The sequence below is a fragment of the Uloborus diversus genome, chromosome 10 (assembly GCF_026930045.1).
Source record: "Uloborus diversus isolate 005 chromosome 10, Udiv.v.3.1, whole genome shotgun sequence".
Lineage (NCBI taxonomy): Eukaryota > Metazoa > Arthropoda > Arachnida > Araneae > Uloboridae > Uloborus > Uloborus diversus.
This window is the reverse complement of record NC_072740.1, coordinates 32819955-32842329: the sequence shown is the minus strand read 5'-3', so window position 1 is coordinate 32842329 and position 22375 is coordinate 32819955. Positions and strand designations below refer to the sequence as shown.

At 33.6% G+C, this 22375-nt stretch overlaps 1 protein-coding gene across 2 annotated transcripts in view; it reads left to right on the top strand.

The window, feature by feature from the left end:
* LOC129231550 (cysteine-rich with EGF-like domain protein 2) overlaps positions 1 to 22375 on the top strand; it is a 63838-nt gene that overhangs the window by 5142 nt on the left and 36321 nt on the right. For both annotated transcript variants that reach the window (XM_054865903.1, XM_054865904.1), the window contains exons 3-4: positions 9337 to 9419; positions 11913 to 11976. In XM_054865903.1, coding sequence (XP_054721878.1) covers positions 9337 to 9419; positions 11913 to 11976 — 147 coding nt within the window. The remainder of the gene's footprint in view (positions 1 to 9336; positions 9420 to 11912; positions 11977 to 22375) is intronic.

The following is a 22375-nucleotide window of genomic DNA, read 5'->3' as shown; positions in this document are numbered from 1 at the left end:
GAATATTTGCAATAAATAAATTCATAAATTGAAAATTGATGATTTCAAAAAAGGAAGGAAAAAAAAATAGCCTTCATGACCACACTGAATTTTAACGAAATGAACTCCAAATTCTAACCAAAAAATATTCTTTAAAAATGGATGATCCTACTTAATATATTTGAAAAATCGAGTGCCGAATAAAAGTGGGGACTAAAAATGCTAGTTATCGGTTGGCGAAATTGTTTCGCTTCCGCTGCCTGTTTGCCACTCTCCCCAACCCCATCCGAGTTGCCAGAAAACGTTCTTCTTAAAAATGGAACTAGATCCTCTTTGCATAGTTAATACTTGATTGTACAATAAACATTGATGCCACTAATTAGTTACATTAACCTTTATTTGAACTGATAATATTTATATTTTAGTGGTAAATTAAATGCTACTTTGTTGGTTAGTTACCTGTTTTACAAATGCAGTGACGACTAGAGAAAATGTGGCTACTATAATTGCCTTTTCTCACCATTGGTGACCAGAAAATTCCCCCAATCATAATCTTTGAATCCTTTTCTTTTTGAAAAAATATTTATTTATTTAAATAATTATTATATGCAGATGAGAAGGCCACGATAGCATTTCTCAAGGGGTTTTTCTGGTGAAAATTCTTTCAAATTGAGCGTAAAAAACGGCAAAAACATGGACGACTACGGAGAAAGATTTTCTGAATTTGAAAAATTAAAGATTTTTCTATGATTTTTGTTTATATGGGGGGGTGCTCACCCTGCTCCAAGCTCAAAGGCACAAATCACCCCTTCCTCCACACTCCATGTTTGTTAACTATCTTGCGTTGAAATTTTGGAATAAAGCTAAACCTATCACTCGAATTCCCAGTTACTAAATTCGGCAAAATTCATGAGGTATTACATACACTATGTGACCAAAAGTATTGGGACACTTTCAAAAATTCACAATTTTACGGATTTCTCGAGAAATAAAAGACCAATTGCTCACTGCTCTGTAATTTTTTTTCCACATGAAAAGTATACTCCAGACATCAAATCCAAAAACAATTAAGTCTGCTATTCATTTAGGGGACCAGCAACAAACAATCCGTTCTTATCATGAATCACTCTGTAACGATGGCAGGAAAGTGTTGCCAGTTTGCGAACGACCCCTTACCATTCGTCGCCTATCCTAGAATTATAGAAGTTCGGCTCATTAGATCGCTGATAACTTTTTAAACTTTAAAGAAATTGCGGTGGAATTTTTTCCATGGCATGTAGGATGTATCTGAGCTTTGGATTATGAACGTTATAAATTGCTATCTTTCGTGCATGCGCAGTGAAAAATTAATTGCTTTAATTGTTCATATTTCATCAAATTTTCAATATTTTGACTTCAAATTTTATTATGGTTCTCTAAAATGTTGTCAAATATTCTAAAAGTTTAGTAACGTTTGACAAAATACTCTGCGTGATATGAGGCGAAAAATCCTTCAAAAAAAAATTTGCATTTTTGAAAGAAATGGTTATATTTCCATGGATATAAGAGATACTTTCACAAAAATATAAAAATAAGTTTTTGATAGATTTTTAACTTATTTCTGAAAATTGTAGTTTATTCCAGCAATTTGCAATGAAAAATGGTCTAAAAACCTTTTTTTGTTTCCTCAATTTGTTGTTGGTCCCCTAAATGAATAGCAGACTTAATTTTTATTGGAAAATGACAACTAGAGTATACATTTTATGCGAAACAAATTATAGAGCAATTGGTCTATTATTTCTCGAGAAATCCCTAAAAATGTGAATTTTTGAAAGTGTCCCAATACTATTGGTCATATAGTGTATATAGTGCTTCTGCTTCAACACATTGAGTTTTTATTAAAATTTTCTAATAAGTCTTGTGAGTGTCTGATCCTCGTTAGTTGTCATAATAAATATTAAGGGTTGTCCTTTTTCTCAGGAGGCACGAAAATATTACCTAGATGTATATCCGCCTGAAAAAAAAATCTCGAAATACTTAGGTGAAAAAAATCTCAACGCCTGGCTCTGCCAGATTTTAAAGTTTTTATCGTTTTGCTTCGTTTTCATGCATCTTGCATTTAATGAATCAATAATGAAAAATAAAAAAAAGGGCAAGAAACAGATTTGCAGGAAATACATAAAGTTACAACAAAAATGAAAATGAACAGCTTACATTTAGGAAAGCAATTATAAGTACAAGTAAGGGTTTTTCACAATTAAAAAAGAAAAAAAAACCAAGACAGAACTTTTTTTAAAAAAGTTCTGTGTTACGCACTTCTGTGCCGAAAAATTATCGTATCGTGTCTTCAGTCACAGAATAAAATGAATGTTCTAATCAAATGATTATCAAGTAATTTTCATTCGTACTGAACAAAAATCTTTTTTGAGATCCCACATTTTCTATTCTATTGACTCCTAGTAATATGTAAATACAGCGAGAGAAAGGATTTAACTTCTTGTTTAGGAGAGGGAACCTTTTCTATATTTAATTAATATGATCTTTATCGTAAGTATACTACTTACTCAGAAATACTCCCTATTTTTCCAAGCACTCTCTTTGGGGGCTATGCCTTTTAATTTTCTCGAAAATAAAATTTTCAAAATGCAGTTTTAGACGATCTCTGGTAGTATTTAGAAGTAAGTTAAGAGGTCCTGTGATCTTCCACCAGCAAATTTTTGAACTTGAAATGCCAAAAACACAATTTCAGGTAGTCTTCAATTCTGTTAGGAAACAGAGTTCGGAAGCTTTCCCCGGAATTTTTCGAAATAGTTTAAAAATGCAGTCTTAGTGTGATGTTAGGGGGGGGGGAGGCAAAATTTTCAAAGTGTTATGAACATGATTGTAGGCCATCTTTAGTAACGTTCGGGGACATGCAGGTTTTTGAAATCAAAGTTCCAAAAATGCAATTTTAGACGACTTTTTTTTTTATGGTAAAAGAAGGACTTTTCACAAACTCCCTTCCTGAATTTTTTCGAAATTAAAGCCATAAAAACGAAATTTAAGACGATTTTTAATGATGTTTTTTTAAGGGGGGGGGGGTGCTTATGTGACCTGAAAACCATTATGCCTGTAATTAATTTTTTCTACATTGTATTAAAATACTGATCTAGCTTCTGAGAATGAAAATAGAAAGCAGTGAAAACTTGTAACCCCCATTCTATATTGTTCACATCTTAGTTAGCTTTGTCAGCAACATAAGGCTGAAAACGTCATTAAAACTAATACATACAATGCTTAGTAATTCTAGCACAGTGTGTTTTTTACATTAATCGAATCATATTAAATTACTAATATATTTTTCATGATTTTCTATGCATTTAATGAGTATGTTGGTGTACAGAATGTTTTCCGCAACTGAATAAATGTTTTTGAAAAGTATTTTTATTCTCCAAAAATACAGCTTCTAAATTCTTATAAAGATAAATAAAAAAAAAAAAATATTTCTATTGTGAAAACTTTCTGAAGACATCAGAAAGCCTTCTGTATTTTTGTTTTCTTATCAAGCTTAAATGTCGGTATTAGTAATCTGGAAATTTTGTATTTGGTTGAAATTTTGCTTTTTAATTTTATCCACATTGATGTTTTTTTTTTCCTGAAATGTAATTTTACACCCCCCCCCCTTTTAAAAGTAAAATCTACTTAAGTTAAACCTTGAATGAACACAAACGATTAGTAACCAAGGTGACGAAAATTTGACTTCTTAGTAAATATTAAAACAACGAGCTAGAGTTATTCTTATCATCATGACAATCGGAAAAATCAGAGCAACATCAGCTTTGGTCAAGTAAGGATAATAAGCATTAGCAATTGGCCCCCCCCCCCCCCAAAAAAAAAAAAAATTGAATTTTGTCATTTTGAATTCGAATTATGTTTTTCGCAATCATGAGTGTGTGTGCATATGTAAGCGTGTGTGTGTGTGTAGGCATGTGTGTTTGTGTATGTGCAGGCATTAGTGTGTGGGTAGGTGTGTGTGGGGGGGGGTATATGTATGTGTGTGTAGGCATGTGTGTTTCTGTCTGTATGCTGGCATGAGTGTGTGGGTAGTTGTGTGTATGTGAGCGTGTGGGTGTGTGTTTGTGTATGTGTGTAGGTGTATATATGTATATGTGTGAAGGTGCATGTAAGTGTAGGATACTGACGAAACCTGGAGACTGTTTTCGCTAGAGGTGCAGCATCGTGAGGACCCGGTCGACGGTGATGCTGCGGAGGGTGCTGGTGGGAAAAAATCAAAGGAACGTCAAAAACAGCCAAATGAAAGCAATAAGCAATCGTGATTGCTCAAAAAAAACTTATTTTTTTCTGGAAGAATAAATATTGTCCTGAATTTTAGTTGTTTTCGAAAAATGATAGAGCTGTTAGAGAAATAATATTTAAGCAACGTACTTCAAAAAATATAAAACATGTTTTTTAATTGTAAAGACTATTTGTACAAGCTTGATCCGCTCTGAAAAGTATGGAATAACACAAGTACGTGATTTCTTGATTAAAACACTCAAAACCTGCAGTTAATCACAATATCGATATATTTAAGCTATTTCCAAAACAGCTAATTAAAAATAAGTATTTTAACTTTTTTTTTCATGGTTTCTGGCAATAAATAAAAACTTGAGGTAAAATGCAGGAATTATGACACAAAATGTAAGCTAGGAAATAGTCTTTAATAAAAATAAAATTAACCACAATTTGCATTGCTGCGCTGGAAAATAAATATTATGCTATTTTGTTTCTCATGTAATGTTTTAAAAACTGTATAATATCGTGCATGTCTTAAAAGAAAGAGTAATATTGCGACCCCATAAGAAACGTTTCACGATTCTATTTGGCGTCAAATTATGCATCGTTTTCCTCCTTAGGAAGTTTTCTAAAGAGAAATACAGTAAAATCCTATTACAACGTATACTAATGCAATGAAATACTTGTTTCAACCAAACGAAATTTCTAGTCCCGATTCTGAAATTCGATGGATTTTACTGTTTATTATGAATTACATGTTCAATGTGTACCTACCTTCTAAAGAAATTTGACGAGTCTGGCTCTTAAAGACACAAATAATTTTCAAAAACGTTTGTTGAGCTGTGGAAAGCACTTTATGTGTGTACATTTGTAGTAACATAAAACACATGTAAAACGATGCAAAATACCTAGTATCTGGAATACGATTTAATCTATATATAAAAATATTTTTCTACTGGAAGGGAAAAATGTCAACTTTTCGCATTCGACAGCATTGTAACAATATTTGTTATATTGTTAATAAACAATTTGACTCAGAAATATCCCTTTCCAATCAATATTTTTCCAACCACAAATTTGAAAAAAAAGCAGATGTTGCTAATTTAACAGTTAATAGAACGCATCTGCATGGATTCACTTTCAAAAGCACTTGATTCTTCAAGAAAGCCTTAGGAAAAGAGGAAAGGGAACTAATGAGAGGGTAATAAATCTTTCACCCCATTAGTGTCACTCCTCAAAAAAGGGCGGTTACTATGGGAGGCAGGGCAAATGCAGAAAGTGAACGTATTTTGAAATTTTTTTCAATAGTTAGAACCCAATATTTGTTTAAAAAATGGTCGCATTATCTCAAACAAGATTTCAAAAGAGAGCTGGAAATATTTTGTGTGTCAGGACGTTCTTAAAATTTCGATAGCATGAGTTGCAGATGTTTTACAGAGCGAAATGTCCAACAGTACCTCGTTTTCGAAGAAATTTATTTTTTCTCGAATTTTAAAAAATCGGAGAATAGACACATCAAAAAAGTAAAAACTAAAAGACACAGACATGGTCTTAGAAAATACTCAGAAAAAAAATTGATCCGAAAACTTCACAGGAATTTGTAAAACAAGCTCAAAATTTCCCCGTAGGTTAACATTAGATCCGAATCTTTCAGACTCAGTGAAGAGCACCCTTAAAGAATCTTGTTCACTTCCATTTTGGAAGTGACCAAATAATGGTGACTGCACTAAAACTTAAGATTTTGGTTTTTGAATTGTTGCATAAAAATAAAAAATCCTCATTAAACATCAATTTAATTGGATTGTTATAGCTTTCAGCACATTAGCGTCCAATGCAATAAGGATAAGATAAAATTTTAAATACAAAATTTTTCATTTCTCAAGAAAACTATTTTAAATAATCAATAAACAAATAAATAAAATGCTTTACAGCACATTTTGCATTATTTTCATTAGTTTGCATTTAAGCAATCATCAAACTCTGCTTCGTTTTTGGAAACTCAAGCACTTAAGTATCTTGCCTACTTCCAGAGTGACCAAATATGGCATCTATGTTTCACATGTAGTTGAAAAGTATTGCCGTTCTAATCAAAAAACGATCTTCCTTGATCCCTCCCCCCCCTTCAGTGTTTATTCTCAAGTGTGTGCTTTCAAAGGATTTATTTTCTTCCACCATCTTCAGTTTGTGCATAATTCCTGTTTTATCCCAAGATTTTTTTTTTTTGGAACTACAGGAGGGAAAATGGCGACTGGGGACCTTCTTTTAGGTCGCCACTTTTTCAAAAAAGGTAGACAACGTGGCGACCGTGAATCTTGACCTTTACTAAAATTGCATATTTCACAGATGAAAATTTTCGAATTGAGTATCTTACCATTCCGGATTTTCTTAACCTCTCCACAAAGTAGCCTAAACTGCATTTTAAAACTCTGATTTCCAAACATTTCCTTGCAGTGTCCAGCAATCCCCTAACGTGAAAAAAAAAAAAAAAAAAAAAAAAAAACACTAAAAAAGCCTTTAGTTTTGAAAAAAATCTGAAGCAAACCTAACCCACCCTTTCCCTTCATTTTACCGAAAACTGCTTAAATTTTCTATTTTTTACGTAAGTTTAGCAATTTTCTCCAAGTGCGGATCCCCCCTCTTCTTTTTTTTCTTTTGAAAGTATGAGAAAATAATTACTTCTTTTTTTTCCCTTTAATAATATTTCTAGCTTTAATTTAAATGCCTTTGACAGTTTAGTGTATCTATTTCACAACAAAAGGGTGGCACATTGGGGAACTGCCCCGAGCAGCAAACACTGTAGCTACGCCACTGTATGTGACGACACTGACGTATTCATTTTACTGTTATACTTCTACCATCAACAAGATATGAAAAATGAAATTTATATGATATCTTTAAAACCAGGAAGGGCATCAGTAGACATCAAAGAAATAGTTTCAAAATAAAAGGATATAATTTCACGTTTGCCGGCTGTTAATGCCCTGTCTGGTTGTGATTCTGTTGCTCCATTCTGTGGGATTGGAAAGAAAATAGTTCTGAAGTTTCTTCAGGCTGGTAAACAGTTACCAATATTGGGTCATGAAGCGACTAGTATGACAGAGGTAATTAAATAATGCACAACATTTATTGTCTCTTGTTATGGCATTTAAAGTGCTACTGATATGATAGAAATAAAAATTTCTCTTTGGGCGAAAAAAAAATGGTCAAGCGCAGATACGGGCTCCTTCATTTGCTTCATTACCACCCATTAGGCACTGACTGCTTTGCCATAAAATAAAATGGGCTCACTTTTAATCTTTTGTGGTTATCTGCAAACACTCCATTATTTCTTCATCCAGATCCAACATCATTTGTTTGGAAAAAAGATGAAGTCAATAAAAAGCTTTTTCCCATTGCTATTCCACAAAATACTTCAATTGCACCAAACTACATTATAGCAATAAAGAAGTTTTCATGCCGATCTGAACAATCCTGCATAACTATGAGGTATAGCTGTAGGACAACTACTATTTCATGTTGTATAATGTGTCAATGCGAACGAGAAAGGTGCTGTGATCCAAATACGAATGTAGCTCGATCAATAATGAAAGTGACTCTGAAGAAGAATTTTAGCTTGATTTGTAATTTACAACTATGTAATCTTGAGCTCAGGTAACAATATCACATTGATCTTTTTTACTACTTTAGTACTATCTTTCTTATTGCAACTTTTGAAACTAATCCTTAATGTTAATGTTTAAAACAGTATCTTGATTTCTCTTTCTAAGCATTAGAATATAATTTTGTCAGTTTGTTTCAATTAAGTTTTTAAGTAAACATGCTTACTTCCTTTATCACCACAAAAATCATGTTGTATTCTGATTCCTTGACCTAAATAACATATAAAAGATATATCACATGACAATATCATTCAAAACTAAATTTTCAAACTTTTTGAGCCCATCTTGGATGCCATCTTGAATTACTAAAATTGCTCAAATCTGGCGGAGTGGCATCAACTGGATAAAGAATCTACACAACGTAAGCATCCAAAAACTGAAAATTTATTCATACTTCAAAGCAAGGTTACCCTATTTTTGAGCATTTGGCACCCAGACTAAAGGGGTTTAGTTTACGACTTAGTCAGAAAATATCGCCTGATACGAGTATTTTTCTGGAAATTTGGAATTGTCAAAAGTCGTAAGTGCAAAAAAGAACATTTTATCAAAAGCATAAAAACCAGGATTGTAAAATCGAACCATCTCTCTCTTTAAGTAATTTGCAGATGTAAAAACATAAGGAATCATTGATTTTGCTATTTTAATTGAAAACATTTGGTCTGAAATAAACAACAAAAAAAATATATATATGGAACTCAAGATAATGCTTACTAGAGATTCCAAAGAAGGGCTCAAGTAGGATTGGAAGCATGTTTTTCTAAGTGATATTATTAAAAAAAAAACATGATTGCCACTTTTGGAAACTGAACTTGATTCTTTGATAGCCATTTTCAATGAAATGGTCACAAATTACCAACTGGCGACTGCTATCTAGAGCTTTATATCATACATACCAGTTTTGCCTACTTTTAAAGTTAGATATCATTCGTCATTTATTTGGTTACTGTCACAACTTCAACCCACTTATCAGTTTGAACAAGTAGTTTTAAATGCTGTGAAGATACAGTGAAAATTGTTGGTGGAAACTTCTAACCTCTGTTTTTATTCTTTGACTTCATATATAAGAAAAATAGAATTTGTTGATTTATTTTCAGCAACTAGTTTCACCTCTGAAGCTAAACTGCTAGACATATGAAGCTTATGTAACCAACTTTGTGCAGTATTTGAGATTTTTCCAAATTAAGGCAAAAATTTGAAACTGCTTCCCTTACCCATCTTTCTTCAAGATTTTATATCTGACTTCAAAGGGGGCGGGGAACCAAATAGGGTGGATTTGGCATCTACCAGAAGTTGCTGCCTAGGGCAAAGTCCCCGACTTGCCCTCCAGATCCAGCCCTGAACCAATGGAAACCAAATGTCGGAGGTGTAAATGTGTTGTATAAATTATGTGTTACATTTCATTTGTTTCAAATTTTGCTCTTTTTTTTTTCCATCCAATGTTTAGGGTATTGAAAAAACTGCAAGAGGGAAATTTGAAGGAGGTGATGCATCTTGGGAAGAAAGCCGGTTGAAATCTTATAGTGAGAGGTAAGCCTATAAAATTTGACACTGAAATATTTCATTTCCTGTTGGTTAAAATGTTTTTTGTTTCACATTTTCATGATTTTTCTTTAATTTTCTTCTCTTTTTAAACAGTAATTAAATGGGAGTTTTTTCCAATGATAATTACAAAAGGAAGTGCATTAATTTGGATTTATGATACTTGAATTGATTATTTAAGAAAAGGCATGAGTCGCATTTTTTTAAAAATTGAGTTAGCTGTGTTTTCCCCATATTTGTATGTAGAGACATCGACTAGTACAGCAGGGAATTCAATCCTTGTACAATAAAGCACTTTATTTAGGGGCCACATCTTTTGTTTAGTGCAGAAAGGGCATAAATTCCGGATTCATGCCCTTTCTGCACTAAACGCAAAGTAAGAAATAGTAAGATGCAATGGCAAGATCATAGAAGAACTAGTTTTTTGGGGTAATGAAGTAAAAACAAATGACTCCTTTGATCTAGCATAATTTCAGTAATGGTATGTTTGTTGGTTTGGGGGGTAAGGGGGGGGGGACTCAAAACCACAGAATCAGAATGAAATTTGCTAATTTCTCAGAGTTTTTATTAACCTCACTCTAGGAAATGCGAAAAAAACTGTATGCTTTCAATGAGATATACGCTGGTCAAAATAAGAACAACACTGCAGGAGACTTTTTCTAGAAATAACCCTGAAGAAATTTAAAGAGATGCTGATGACTTTCCACTGAGGACATTTATTTGTCCTTTGTGACCGGGATTTTAGGGTAGTAAAGCGAATGTTAAACAAATATGACAGATTATTACCATGTGAAATCCAATCTCTTATAAGTGAAATTCTGAAATTACATCAATGTTCCCCATCACATTTGTTGAACACAATGAAATCTGTAACTGCTAATACAGGCGCCTTTCATTTTTTAAAAGGACTTATCTCCCAAATTGAGATTTTGGAAAAAGATTCTACTGGGTGTCAAATCTTTTCAATTATCAACATTTATGATGTTTAAATATTCAATAGAACATCAAAAGAACGGTTTCAGGCTAGATTTTCATGGTTTCCAAGAGAATATTGCAAAGTAACCCTTGTCGGCTGAACTACCTTTGACAATATTGAGTATTAAGGGAAAATTTTCATATTGTTGGAAGAGGTAAAAAATATCAACTAACTAGTCTTTCTAGCTACTATCAACTAACTAGGCATAAGGTCCAAACTAAAAAATTTTTTAAAATAAACTTCAGTGACAAAATGAAACATAATTTAAGAGGAGGTAATGATACCCTTTCTGAAATAATTGATTCACTTAGGTTGTATCCCAAAAGACTGACCATATTGTGCACTTACATTTGACTAAGCAACTTGAAAACAAACTAGGGATCCAGCAGCTTTAAATGGATTTGAACCGCAATATAGTGATTGGAGAAAGTGCTAAGCCAATTAATAAGATCTACGCCTCAGCCAGCGTACATACCAGAGACTCTCAGTCCAGTAGTTTTTGCTTATGCCACATTTTGAAATTCATTCAGCTAAATTTATACCTCCATCACACATAAAAATTAGTTTTGTACCCTAAATAAACTTTTTTAAGTGTAAGCTTTCAAAGCAGTATGACCACTTTATTTTTTCCAAAGACACAATGATTCACGTAGGTAAATGTTTAGTTCTAAATTACACTGTTTGACATTGGAAATGCAACACCAAGAAGGCGTGGTTAAAACTGTGTGCAAATTTCCGGGTAGGGGCATGTGACTCAGTTACGCAAATGATATGAAATGCATAGCTCTTCTACACATGTAAAGTAAGAAAAAAAAGAAGGAACTTGTAGAATAGGCAATATTTGTGCAGTTATTTCTGCCAGTTAAATCATCCAAAAAATTTTGTTTTTGTGTCGAAGAATAAGTAAAATATCAGAGAATGCCAGGCTGCTGGTGGGTAACAAGATTTCTGATAGGTGTGCTGATTCTTGCTGATTCTTTGTGTGAATAAAAATCATACTGAAGATAACAAAGATGATCCATGCTTTCAAACTGTACAAAATGCCAGTTAAAAGATGGCTGTGTTGATGAAAACTTGTCCTGCCAAAGAAACAAGAAGTGTGATAAGGTTTTTGAGTAATGAGGTAATGGGACCACCCTTCTTACAGTCTCAACCTTGCACCAAGTGATTTGCATTTCTTTAGACCTTAAAAGAAGTACTCTGGTTATCAGTAGCTACGGTTCAATTAGCCATCTTGACGAGGCTTCATTTTTGACAGTAATTTCTTCCATATCGGACCTCCAAGTGTTCTTTAAAAGTCCAAAGGAATGGAAATCACATGGTGCGAGGTCAGGACTGTTAGGAGGGTGGTCCAATACCTTCCTGCACGAAAACATAATCACTGTTCTTGTTTTATTGGTAGGACATGTTTTGGTCAAGGCAGCTTTTTCTAACTGACATTGTGTCCTGTTAGTGGACACTCAGTTCTATAAAAGTATACTTAATGCTTATGTGTTCATTTTTAGTGAAATCCGACTTGTTGAAATACAAGAAAATCTTTGCTCTGAGGAAAACAAAGCCTCTAATCAAGTAAGTGTGAAAACCCTCTGATAATTTTGAAGGAATATGGATGTTGCTAATAATGTTTTAATTTTACTGATGTAAATTATAGATAGTAATATATAGATATTGATGCAAGGTAAATTCTTTTGTCAAACTCTGCTTCTTAGTGTGCAATAACTTTTGCACACTAACTTTTTGCTTTATATATTAATATATACCGAAATATAAGCTTCCCCCTTAATCTTGCCTCAATTCTCAAAAATATTGAATGTTCTGAAGATTCATCCCTCCCCTACACCAGTTTTATACAATCAAAATAATACAAAAGAAAAAAAACCATTAATTTTTGAAGTTTACAAATATTTAGATAAGAATAAATTTAAAAATTACTTTCAATTTCAAGGAAGGAAAAAAAATGATATTCAGCTGGAGGGCTAAAATTGTTCGTTATTTGGAACTAACTTAATGGCCAAGCATTTGTCTTTACCTTAAAAGAAGTCGGATATGCTGCCAAACCATCATTCTTTACAGGCTTATAAAAAGCTACTAATAGAATGGCAGAATCAATTTTATTCTATTGTCTTTTATGTAATATGCTGCTAATGTTTTACTGAAATATCCATTAATTTTTAACTTTATTAGTGAGAAGTTATAGGTTATTTCATTGTAACAAAGTGATTATTTTTAAAGATTGCTTGCATTGTCTTGAAAATAGTGTGAGAAATATGCAATCACTTGGTACTTTTAACCCTATGGTTGCTTATATTACATTTATCATGTGTATTAGCTTAACTTATTACAGTCAGCCCTTCTTAAACGAATATCAACTGTTATTACCTGCCTTATTCAATTAAGTAGGGTTTTCGATTTTTCTTGGAATACAAGAAACAACATGCATAAAAAAATTACATTTACTTAGTTTTTTTTTCCCTTAAAAGAACTCTTTCTCAATTTTATCAGCTTTTCGGTTTATTCTCGAATCCTGAGTTTTTAGAAATCCCAAATTCTTTCAAAATTATCCATCTGCGTTTTTTTTTCTTATTTTAATTGCTTCCAAAACTTTTAACTGAACATATAAGCTTTTGTCGTTCCTTTTGCGTTCATTTTACCCCACAATCACTTCGAAGCAGAGCTAAAAATAAATAATTGACAAATTTCAGAAAAATCCTTTCCGTATTCTCCAGCTACAGAGCCTCGTCACACGTCAAACCAAGTCTAACAATTCCATTCACAAATGTTTCTTCTATGAACAAGAACTAAATGGCCATGGAAACTACTTTCTACACAGAAAGAAGGGAAGTTCCTTGAAGCATTAGACAGGACAAGACCAGAGCCAATCAAAGAAACATTTTAAGATCCGCTCACTGCATGTGGTCCAATTCTTCCAACATTCTTACCCAACCCCTAATGCATTTTACAACCTTAGATAAGATTACAGCTAGAAGCCAGCTAATAAGATTACAAGTGACCTTTTGCAAGAAAGAGATGTAAAATTTGACTTGAAACTAGGGATGCGTTGTTCATGAACATTCGGATCCATTCATTCTGTTAAGCCTTGCAAATAGTTTATATAAAGTTATGTTTTGAGCCGTGTGTGTCGGCATCCCTGTTGTCAAGGCAACAATAGCTTTGGTTTAAAACTTGCTTGTTGGGATGATTGGAAGAGCAGAGTTTGCAATGTGAAAAGAGCAAATAAAATTATTATCCTGTTAACCTTATAATCTATGGAGTCAAGTCCTTTGGGAGTCTTATAGCTACAGGTTTTTAGTATAATTTCAATAAGGCATGAGAATGCAACATTTGGCGTCCGTGAGACAGGACTTGTAGCTATAAAAGTTTGGAAAAAGCAAAGTGTACAGGACTCATAGTATTGATATTTGACAAAAAGTAAAGAGAACAGGTATAAATTTGAAGAAAATTATTTGCTAAGAAATGCATTAAATATTTTTTGTTTCAATCATGGCTTTAATACAAAAGCGTAAAGTGATTAGATCTGCATTTACCCGTTTATTTAATAGTATTGATACGTCTTTAGAAATTGAGGACATTAGTATTGCAGATAATTGCAAAATGTTGGCAGAATTCAAACTTCTTAGTGAAAGGTATGATGAATTAGTCGCCTTAAATGAAGCAATTTTAAATATAATGCTTGAAGATGAAAAAACTACAGAAGGTGATTTTGAAATTGAAAGTGGTACAGTTGATGAATATTCTGCAAAATATAAGAAACTTAATCTTCTTTTAAAGACAAAACAAGTGAATAACATTGCTGATGATGAAGATTCTATATCCGGTCTAAAGAAAAGAAGATTTAAGTTGCCTTTGCTAGAACTTAAGAAGTTCAGTGGCGAGATTATTGATTGGCTTGGTTTTTGGAGTCAGTTTTCTAAAATTCATGAGGATTCAAGTTTGGCTCCTGAAGACAAATTTCAATATTTGATTCAATCAACTGAAGAAGGAACAAAAGCTAGAGAAATTGTTCTGAGTTTTCCGCCAACTGGTCTTAATTATCCAAAAGTAATTGCAGCTTTGAAGGATCGATTTGGCCAAGATGATATGTTGGTTGAAGTCTATATTCGAGAACTGTTGAAATTAGTCATTAAAAATGTTGCCGATCCTTTGCCAATTCATGCTGCTTATGATAAGCTAGAGTCCGCTATGAGGGCACTCGAATCTTTAGGCATTACTTCTGAGAAATGTGCTCCTTTATTATGTCCACTTGTAGAAAGTAGCTTATCAGAAGATATTTTGAGAACATATAGAAGAAATGTTGATTCCGATCCTACCCCTACTGGCCGTTTGGAGAAATTAATGAAGTTCTTAAAAAATGAAGTTGAAGGAGAACAACGAATTTTTATGGCAATGGATGGTTTTGGGTTTGGAAAAAAGGACATGAAGAATAGAAATAACAAATATTTGAGGAAAGAAGAATTCGCAACTGCGTCAGAACTACTGATACAAAACGAGAGAAAAAATGTTTGCATTTTTTGCGCTAAAATGCATAATAGTTGTGACTGCTTTCTTGCTCAGAATATGCCATTAGATGAAAAACAAAAGATTTTGAAAACTAAACAGGCCTGTTTTTCGTGTTTAAAAATCGGGCATAATTCTAAAAGATGTAAAGCGAAGCTGAAATGTATTGTTTGCAGTAAACGCCATGTTCCCTTGATATGCAAAATGTTAACTGAAAAGAAAGTTGAACACAGAGAAGCTGTTTGTAATGAAACTGACAGGGACCGAAGTTCGTCTGCTATGACAAGTCTCGCTAAGCATCCTAATGTACTTTTACAAACTTTAAAGATAAACGCTAAAGGTTCCTCTTCATGTATGTCTCTCAGAGCACTAATCGACTCAGGGTCGGAACGTTCTTACATTCTGAAACAGACCGCTTTAAAATTAGGCTGTGTTGCTTTGGGACAAGAAACAATCGTGCATTCTTTATTTGGGGGGCACAAAACAAATGAAAGGAAACACTTACTTTATGAAGTTGAACTAGGAAATTTAAATGGAAGATATACTGGAAATTTTGAAGTTTTAGATCAGCCAATAATATGTGGTAATGTTAGTTCTGTGAAGAAAGGTTCATGGATGAAAGAGATTAGAAATCTAAACATTGCGATTACTGATACTGATGATCCAGCAGGTCCGATTGAGATACTGTTAGGAGCTGATATCACTGCAGGTATTTTTACTGGCAAACAAGTTAAACTTTCTAACGGTCTTCTCGCAACTGAAACTTATTTAGGCTGGACATTGATGGGAAAATTACCCTTTTTTAGCAGTAATGAAAATTTCACCATAACTGTGACATTACTATTTACTGAAGAAGCTTCCATTGAAGATTTGTGGAATTTAGATGTAATTGGAATAACCGATTCAACTCAACGGAAGACAAAAGAAGAAGAAGATTTTATGACGAAGATGAATTTTTTGAATTCTGTGACAGTCAATGTAGAAGGGCGTTATGAAATTGCTTTGCCCTGGAAGGAAGAAAACACATTCCGTTGCCCTCGAATAAAGACTTAGAAAAAAGAAGATTAGAAAAAATGACCAATGGATTGAATTCAAAGAACTTGTACGCAAAATATGATGAAACATTAGAAGAGTGGTATAAACTGAGTATAATTGAAGAAGTGCCTCTAGAAGAAACCGTAGTTCAAAGTCATTACTTGCCACACAGACCTGTGGTGAAACAGTATGGAACAACGAAAATTCGTCCTGTCTTTGATGCGTCCGCAAGAGAGAAATCAATGCCCTCTTTAAATCAATGTTTGAATTCTGGTCCGAATCTCTTAGAACTTATTCCTAATCTTCTGTTGAAGTTCAGAGAAAGAAAATATGGGGTCACTTTCGACATTGAGAAAGCTTTTCTGCAAATAAGTGTTCATGAAGAAGACAGAAATTTTTTACGTTTTCTATGGTGGACAAAAGACGGTAAATTAAAAATATTTCGTCACACCAAAGTTGTTTTTGGTTTGATCAGTAGCCCTTACCTTTTATCAGCGGTTCTAGATTTCCACTTGAGAAAAAATGCTGAAAATTCGACCTGGGATGAAGAATTAATTCATAAACTGAGAAATAGCTTTTACGTTGATAACGTGGTAGCAAGTGTTGATCATAAAGATGAACTGGTTAAATTCATAGAAGTTGGGAAAACTGTAATGGTGGAAGGAAAATTCAATTTAAGAGATTGGCACTATAGTGGAGAAAAGGATATACTACCATGTACAGTGTTAGGAATATCTTAGAATCGAAAAGATGATACATTGTTCCTGAAACTAGGTTGGCTGAAAGAATTTCAACTGATTGATAAAATTGTTCTTTTAGTAACATCACTAACGCATAAAGTATTTGATCCTATAGGATATGCCTGTCCTGTTATGTTATTCCTGAAGTTACTTCTCCAAAGATTGCAAACTGAAAACATCTTGGGACTCGAAGGTTGATCCTGAATCTGGAAGGGAGTTCCTAAGTTGGTTTAATGAACTGCATGTATTAGAGAAAATCACTATACGAAGTTGGATCAACATTTCTGATGAAAACCAAGTCATCAGTATTCACACCTTCTCTGATGCTAACCAACATGCTTATGCTGCTGTTGTTTTCATAAGAGTTGAAAGGGGTCACACAGTAACAGTTCATCTCTTGGCTGCAAAATCTCAAGTTGCCCCACCAAAGACTATCGCCATACCTCGCTTGGAGTTAATTGCAGCACTTATTGGAGCAAGATTGTGTACTTCTGTATTGGAAGGACTAAACTACGTTGATCGAAAGGACATAAAACTTAATTTCTGGACAGATTCAACAACAGTTTTGGCGTGGATAAAAAATGAGGAAATATGGTCGGTGTTCGTAAGTAATCGTGTCAAGGAAATTAGAAAGCTGACGGCACCTGAATGTTGGAAATGGGTTCCTGGGGAATTAAATCCAGCTGATCTCCCCTCCAGAGGTTGTACTTCTCAAGATTTGATAGAATCTAAATGGTGGGAGGGGCCTTCATGGATAAAAGACGATCCAACGAAATGGCCTTCTTCTGATCAAGATTACGACTTGGAGGCTACATCAAAAGAAAAAAGGAAGTCAAAAAATACTTTTGCTTGTTTTTCCAATGAAAATATTGAAGATAAAAAAGGTAGGCATAATTCTATAGAATGGTACTACCATTATTTTTCAAGCTTTGACAAAATACTACGCATGGTAGCTTGGGTAAGACGCTTCATTTTTAACTGCCAAAATCCATCAACAAGGTTGAATGGTGAGTTATCATATCAAGAAGTCGCTGAAGCTGAAAGGATAATTTTGAAGACTATCCAGATGGAATATTTTAATGATGAGAATATAAGGCATCTGAAATTCGTTTGCGACTTATAAAGAAACCAACGGTCTTCTTCGTCTCAAAACCAAGCTAACTTACAGATCAGATTCTGCTGATTTCAAAAGCCCAGTTATTTTGCCACCTAATCATGAAGCAGTAAAAAGACTCATAATGACGGAACATGTGAAGAACTGTCATGCAGGCTCTCAAATGCTATTAAATATCTTAAGGGAACACTACTGGATCTTAAATGGCAAGAAAGCTATTAGAAGTGTCATATCAAAATGTGTTACATGTTTAAGGTATGCGAAGCGTAATTTGAGTGCACATGCATGCGTCTTACCGGAAAATAGAGTGAAAGACGCTGCTATATTTGAAATAATTGTTTTCGATTTGACGGGGCCTTTGTATTTAAATAATGGGTCTAAGGCCTGGATTTGTATATATACTTATGCAATCTATCGTGCAGTACATTTAGAACTTCTGTTGCCAATGTCCACCGAAGCATTTCTTCAAAGTTTTCGAAGATTTGTATCACGAAGAGGAAGTCCTTCTACAGTATACTGTGATAACAGAAGAAACTTTGTTGGAGCTGCAAATCACTTAAAACTGGTATACTGGAGCAAACTTGCAGAATATAGTACAACAAAGAAAATTAAATGGCTGTTTAACCCTCCAACGGCTGCCTGGTGGGGTGGATTCTGGGAAAGGTTGATCGGCTTCATGAAACAAATTTTAAAAAAGATTTTAGGGAAGGCTTTTCTTTCTTATGAAGAAATGACAACTATTTTATGTGACGCAGAATGGATAATCAACTCTTGGCTAGAACTTGACCGATGCATCGGCGCCGATGGTTCAACAATTTAGCCATCGGCATCGGCGGCCGATGCTAACTTGCAGGAAACATCGGCCCATCGGCCTTAAAAAACATCGAAAAGCCGATGGAATTGGCCGATGTTTTTGAAAATAAAGGAGCTTTGCTGTTTTATTTTTTAATACAAAGTAAAGGGAGTTATTGTTTTCATATAAAATTGTTTACTTAAGTTTCAGTATGAATTTCTATTTTAGTCAACCCTGAATGAGTTTTTAATACTGCATTCAGGTACCAAACAAGTTAATTATTGCGTTGTTTCTAGCAGCTGGATGTACGTATGTATCTCTCATAAGTAATAACTAAAAAATGGTAAGCTGTAGAAGGATCAAGTTTTGCATGTGGGGTGTGCGTACGTTCTAGTTGTGCACTTCCCTTTTTGTTTTCAATCGGGTGTTCTAAAAAGCCTTTTTACTCATTTTTTTGGCTATTAATTACTTATTTCAATGCAAAACTAATATAGCGTCTCATATTGAAGATCATTTGGTGATATATTGCCGAATTGGAGACTATGCAAACAAATATGAGATGGCGCAACCGGTTTTTGTGTCATTTTGTTACATTCCCGTTGAACCGACGGTAATTTTTAATTTTTCGATATTTGTAATATGAATCACAGTAATGCAGTCTTTTCTGTATCGCTTCGGCGGAGTTACAAGTTTGGGGCCCTATTTCTCTATCACAGAAGTTGTAAAACATTTATCATAAGCATTTTTGTAACTCCTACGGCCTCTCGCGCAATTGTAACATTTGCTATATTTTAAATCCGCCACTGCACGTCAAAACAAACTCGGGTGCAAGTTTTGAAAGTTTTTTTTCTGCTCAATGTTTGTAATGATTTTGAACTCTATTTTTTACGACTATTTCTTGAACTTCCGAGAACACTTGCATGCCTTTCCTTCCACTCCCTCAATTTCTAAAATTAAACTCTAGTTATACTTCTGAGTTGTTTAAAACTAACACCATTCATAAAATTAGAGATTTTTTCTTTCAAACTTTATCTATTGTTTAGAAAGAATTTAGAGCATTAACGTAAAAAATTGATTAAAGACGTTTTGAATGGTGACATAATTCGGAAATCAAAGAAATTTTTGAATTTTTTTTCGGAAGTGCTGAAGTAGATTCAGAAATTCTTCCGAGGCGTTGGTGGTCGCGGATCAGTACTAAAAAAGAGCGATTATTTATTTTGGTCAAGAAATGTAATTTTGCGTATTTCTCATATTTGTTTCATCTATATTTCGTAATGCGTCGTCTTTTTTGCATTATTAATAGCGATCGATATTTTTTCTGTTGTAAGTTATACGATTTTGATGTATTTATATAAAATCAATGAATAAGGTTTTTTCGTTTTTATAGAAAAGTTTAAAGGATTTTCTATTATGCAATTTTTTAAATTTCAGAAAATTATTGTTAAATTAAAAAAAATAATAATAATTTGAACTTGTTTGTAAAGCTTCATAAAAGATCAAACAATCATATGGTTCAATATTATCTGTGCAAACATCAGATCAAGTACATACCTGCCAACTTGTACGGTTTGGCCGTACATTGTACGGTTTTGGTACAAATTGTACGGTTGTAAGGTTCTGTACTAAAATTGTACGGTTTCGCGTAAAATTTCCCTCAAAACCTAAAAATGCAAAACTTTCGTTCAAACAATCGAACGCGCTCAAGCCCATCTATCTACAATCGACCGGAGCCACCGCGCAATGCTTTTACGCATGGTGATTACGTGATCACTGAGCTTCCAAACCCGAGCCTTTACGCGAAGAAGAAATGCGCAAATTCAACGTACCATCCAACACTTTTCTCCTAGCCTCTACGCATGCGCTATTTGTTTATAAACGAGGTAAGTTGTTAAGCCCGCCTCCATGCGTCGATCGTGATTTTTAGCAACTCGTTGAGCATCCACTCCTGCCGGCTAGAAAGACGTGCAGCAATAGCGTAATCGGCGTTGCTCGCCTCGTGTGAATTTATTTTTGGATTTTGCTTCCGTAACAGTGTTCTTTCTTTCTGGATTGACTAATCGTCACTGCCGTGAAATGGAAAAGAAAAAAGGAAAAAGTTATAATCAAGTGTTTCTGGAATCCTATGCACAAGAAATCCCCTGCATAAAACAGTCAAGGAAAGGGCCCTCATTTGCGCTCTGTACCATTTGCAGTTGCGATGTAAAAATTGCGCATGGTGGCAAAAGTGATATTAAGGACCATGTTGCAACTAAAAAGCACCAAGATTATATGGCAATTTAAGAAAAATCTCAGAGAATCGGGACATTCTTTAATCGTGTGGACGACGCTGCGGGAAGTGATGTCATACGCGCGGAGTGCCTCTTCACCAGTTTCATATTAGAGCATAATCTGCCTATAGCAATAGCTGATCATGCAGGGCAACTCTTTAAAAAAAATGTTTCCTAAATGTGAAATTGCTAAAAAATTTGCATGTGGTCGGACTAAAACAAAAAATAATGCACATCCATGAAAGACTTTTGGGAAATTTTGTCAATGTCCGCAACTTCAGCATGCATTAATACATCGCTATTAACAGGAAACTTGAGTCTGATATAATTGCAGCATGCAGAAAAGTACTGTCTAACATCAGAATAAAATTGCTGTTTTTCCTTACTTTCTAATTTATTGACTACTTTTAAGGTAGCACTACCAATTAACAAATCTTGGTCATTTTTCTGGTTGCATCTCTCAGCATACTTCACATCAGTTATACATACACAACTTTTGAGAACAAATGGCTGAACAAATTTGCATAAAATATCTTTAAACATTTCTAACAATAAAGAATTCAAAATATGAATTTTCGGTTCTGCAGACTGCAATATTACATTTGTTTTTTCAAAAATTGGTATCATGAAGTCCAAAAATAAACAATAAGCTTTGTTGGCTAAATCTGCTACCTATAAACATTTAAAAAGTATGGAGGCAGAGTAATTTTTTTTTTTTAATTTGCAGTATGAGGTTGGACCAAAATTAGGTACCCCAGTACCTCATCAAGATATTGTAATTTTTTGAACATTTCTGTTTTTAGTTTTCAATGGCCTTCTATGTTTTCTAGTACAGTTATGTTTCTTGTAATGTAATAAAAATGTAAAGGAAATTAGAGTGTTATTGTAATTTTGAATCATTGTAAGGTTTTGAACGGGAGATTGTAAGGTTTTCCAAGTAGACATGTTGGCAGGTATGCAAGTAGTATATGTGTTCAGTTATTAACTTGATGTAAATATTGAGTTTGTTGTAGCTGCGTTTTAAGAACTTCACTCTTTTAATAAGTATTTCTTTTTTCAGCAAAATTTATGTCACTGTTATAGCTTTTAGGAAAAATGGAAACTTTTCTATTCATAAATTTTAAATAAGTATAAAAATATTCCTATTATGATTTAATATTGCAATTTATCTGTTACCTTTTTTGTTTAATTTGATGACTAAAAATGTCTACGTGCAATCTTTCCACTTTAATTGCATAATTTGTGGACAGTTTCATAGTTTTATTCTTAATGTTTTTTTGTTTTTTTTTGAATGATTAAACAACATAGTTTAATGTTTTTTAACTACGTTTAGTGTACCTAAATCCATGCATTATTACAATATTACTGAAATCTTAGTTATATGTTCAATTAAAAAAAAAAATCAACTGGATATTAAACAGTCTCTTTGTTTTTCTTCCTTTTCTTTCTTTCCTTTTTTTTTTTTTTTGGCTGTTGTTCTTTCTCTTTCATCATACAGCAGTCA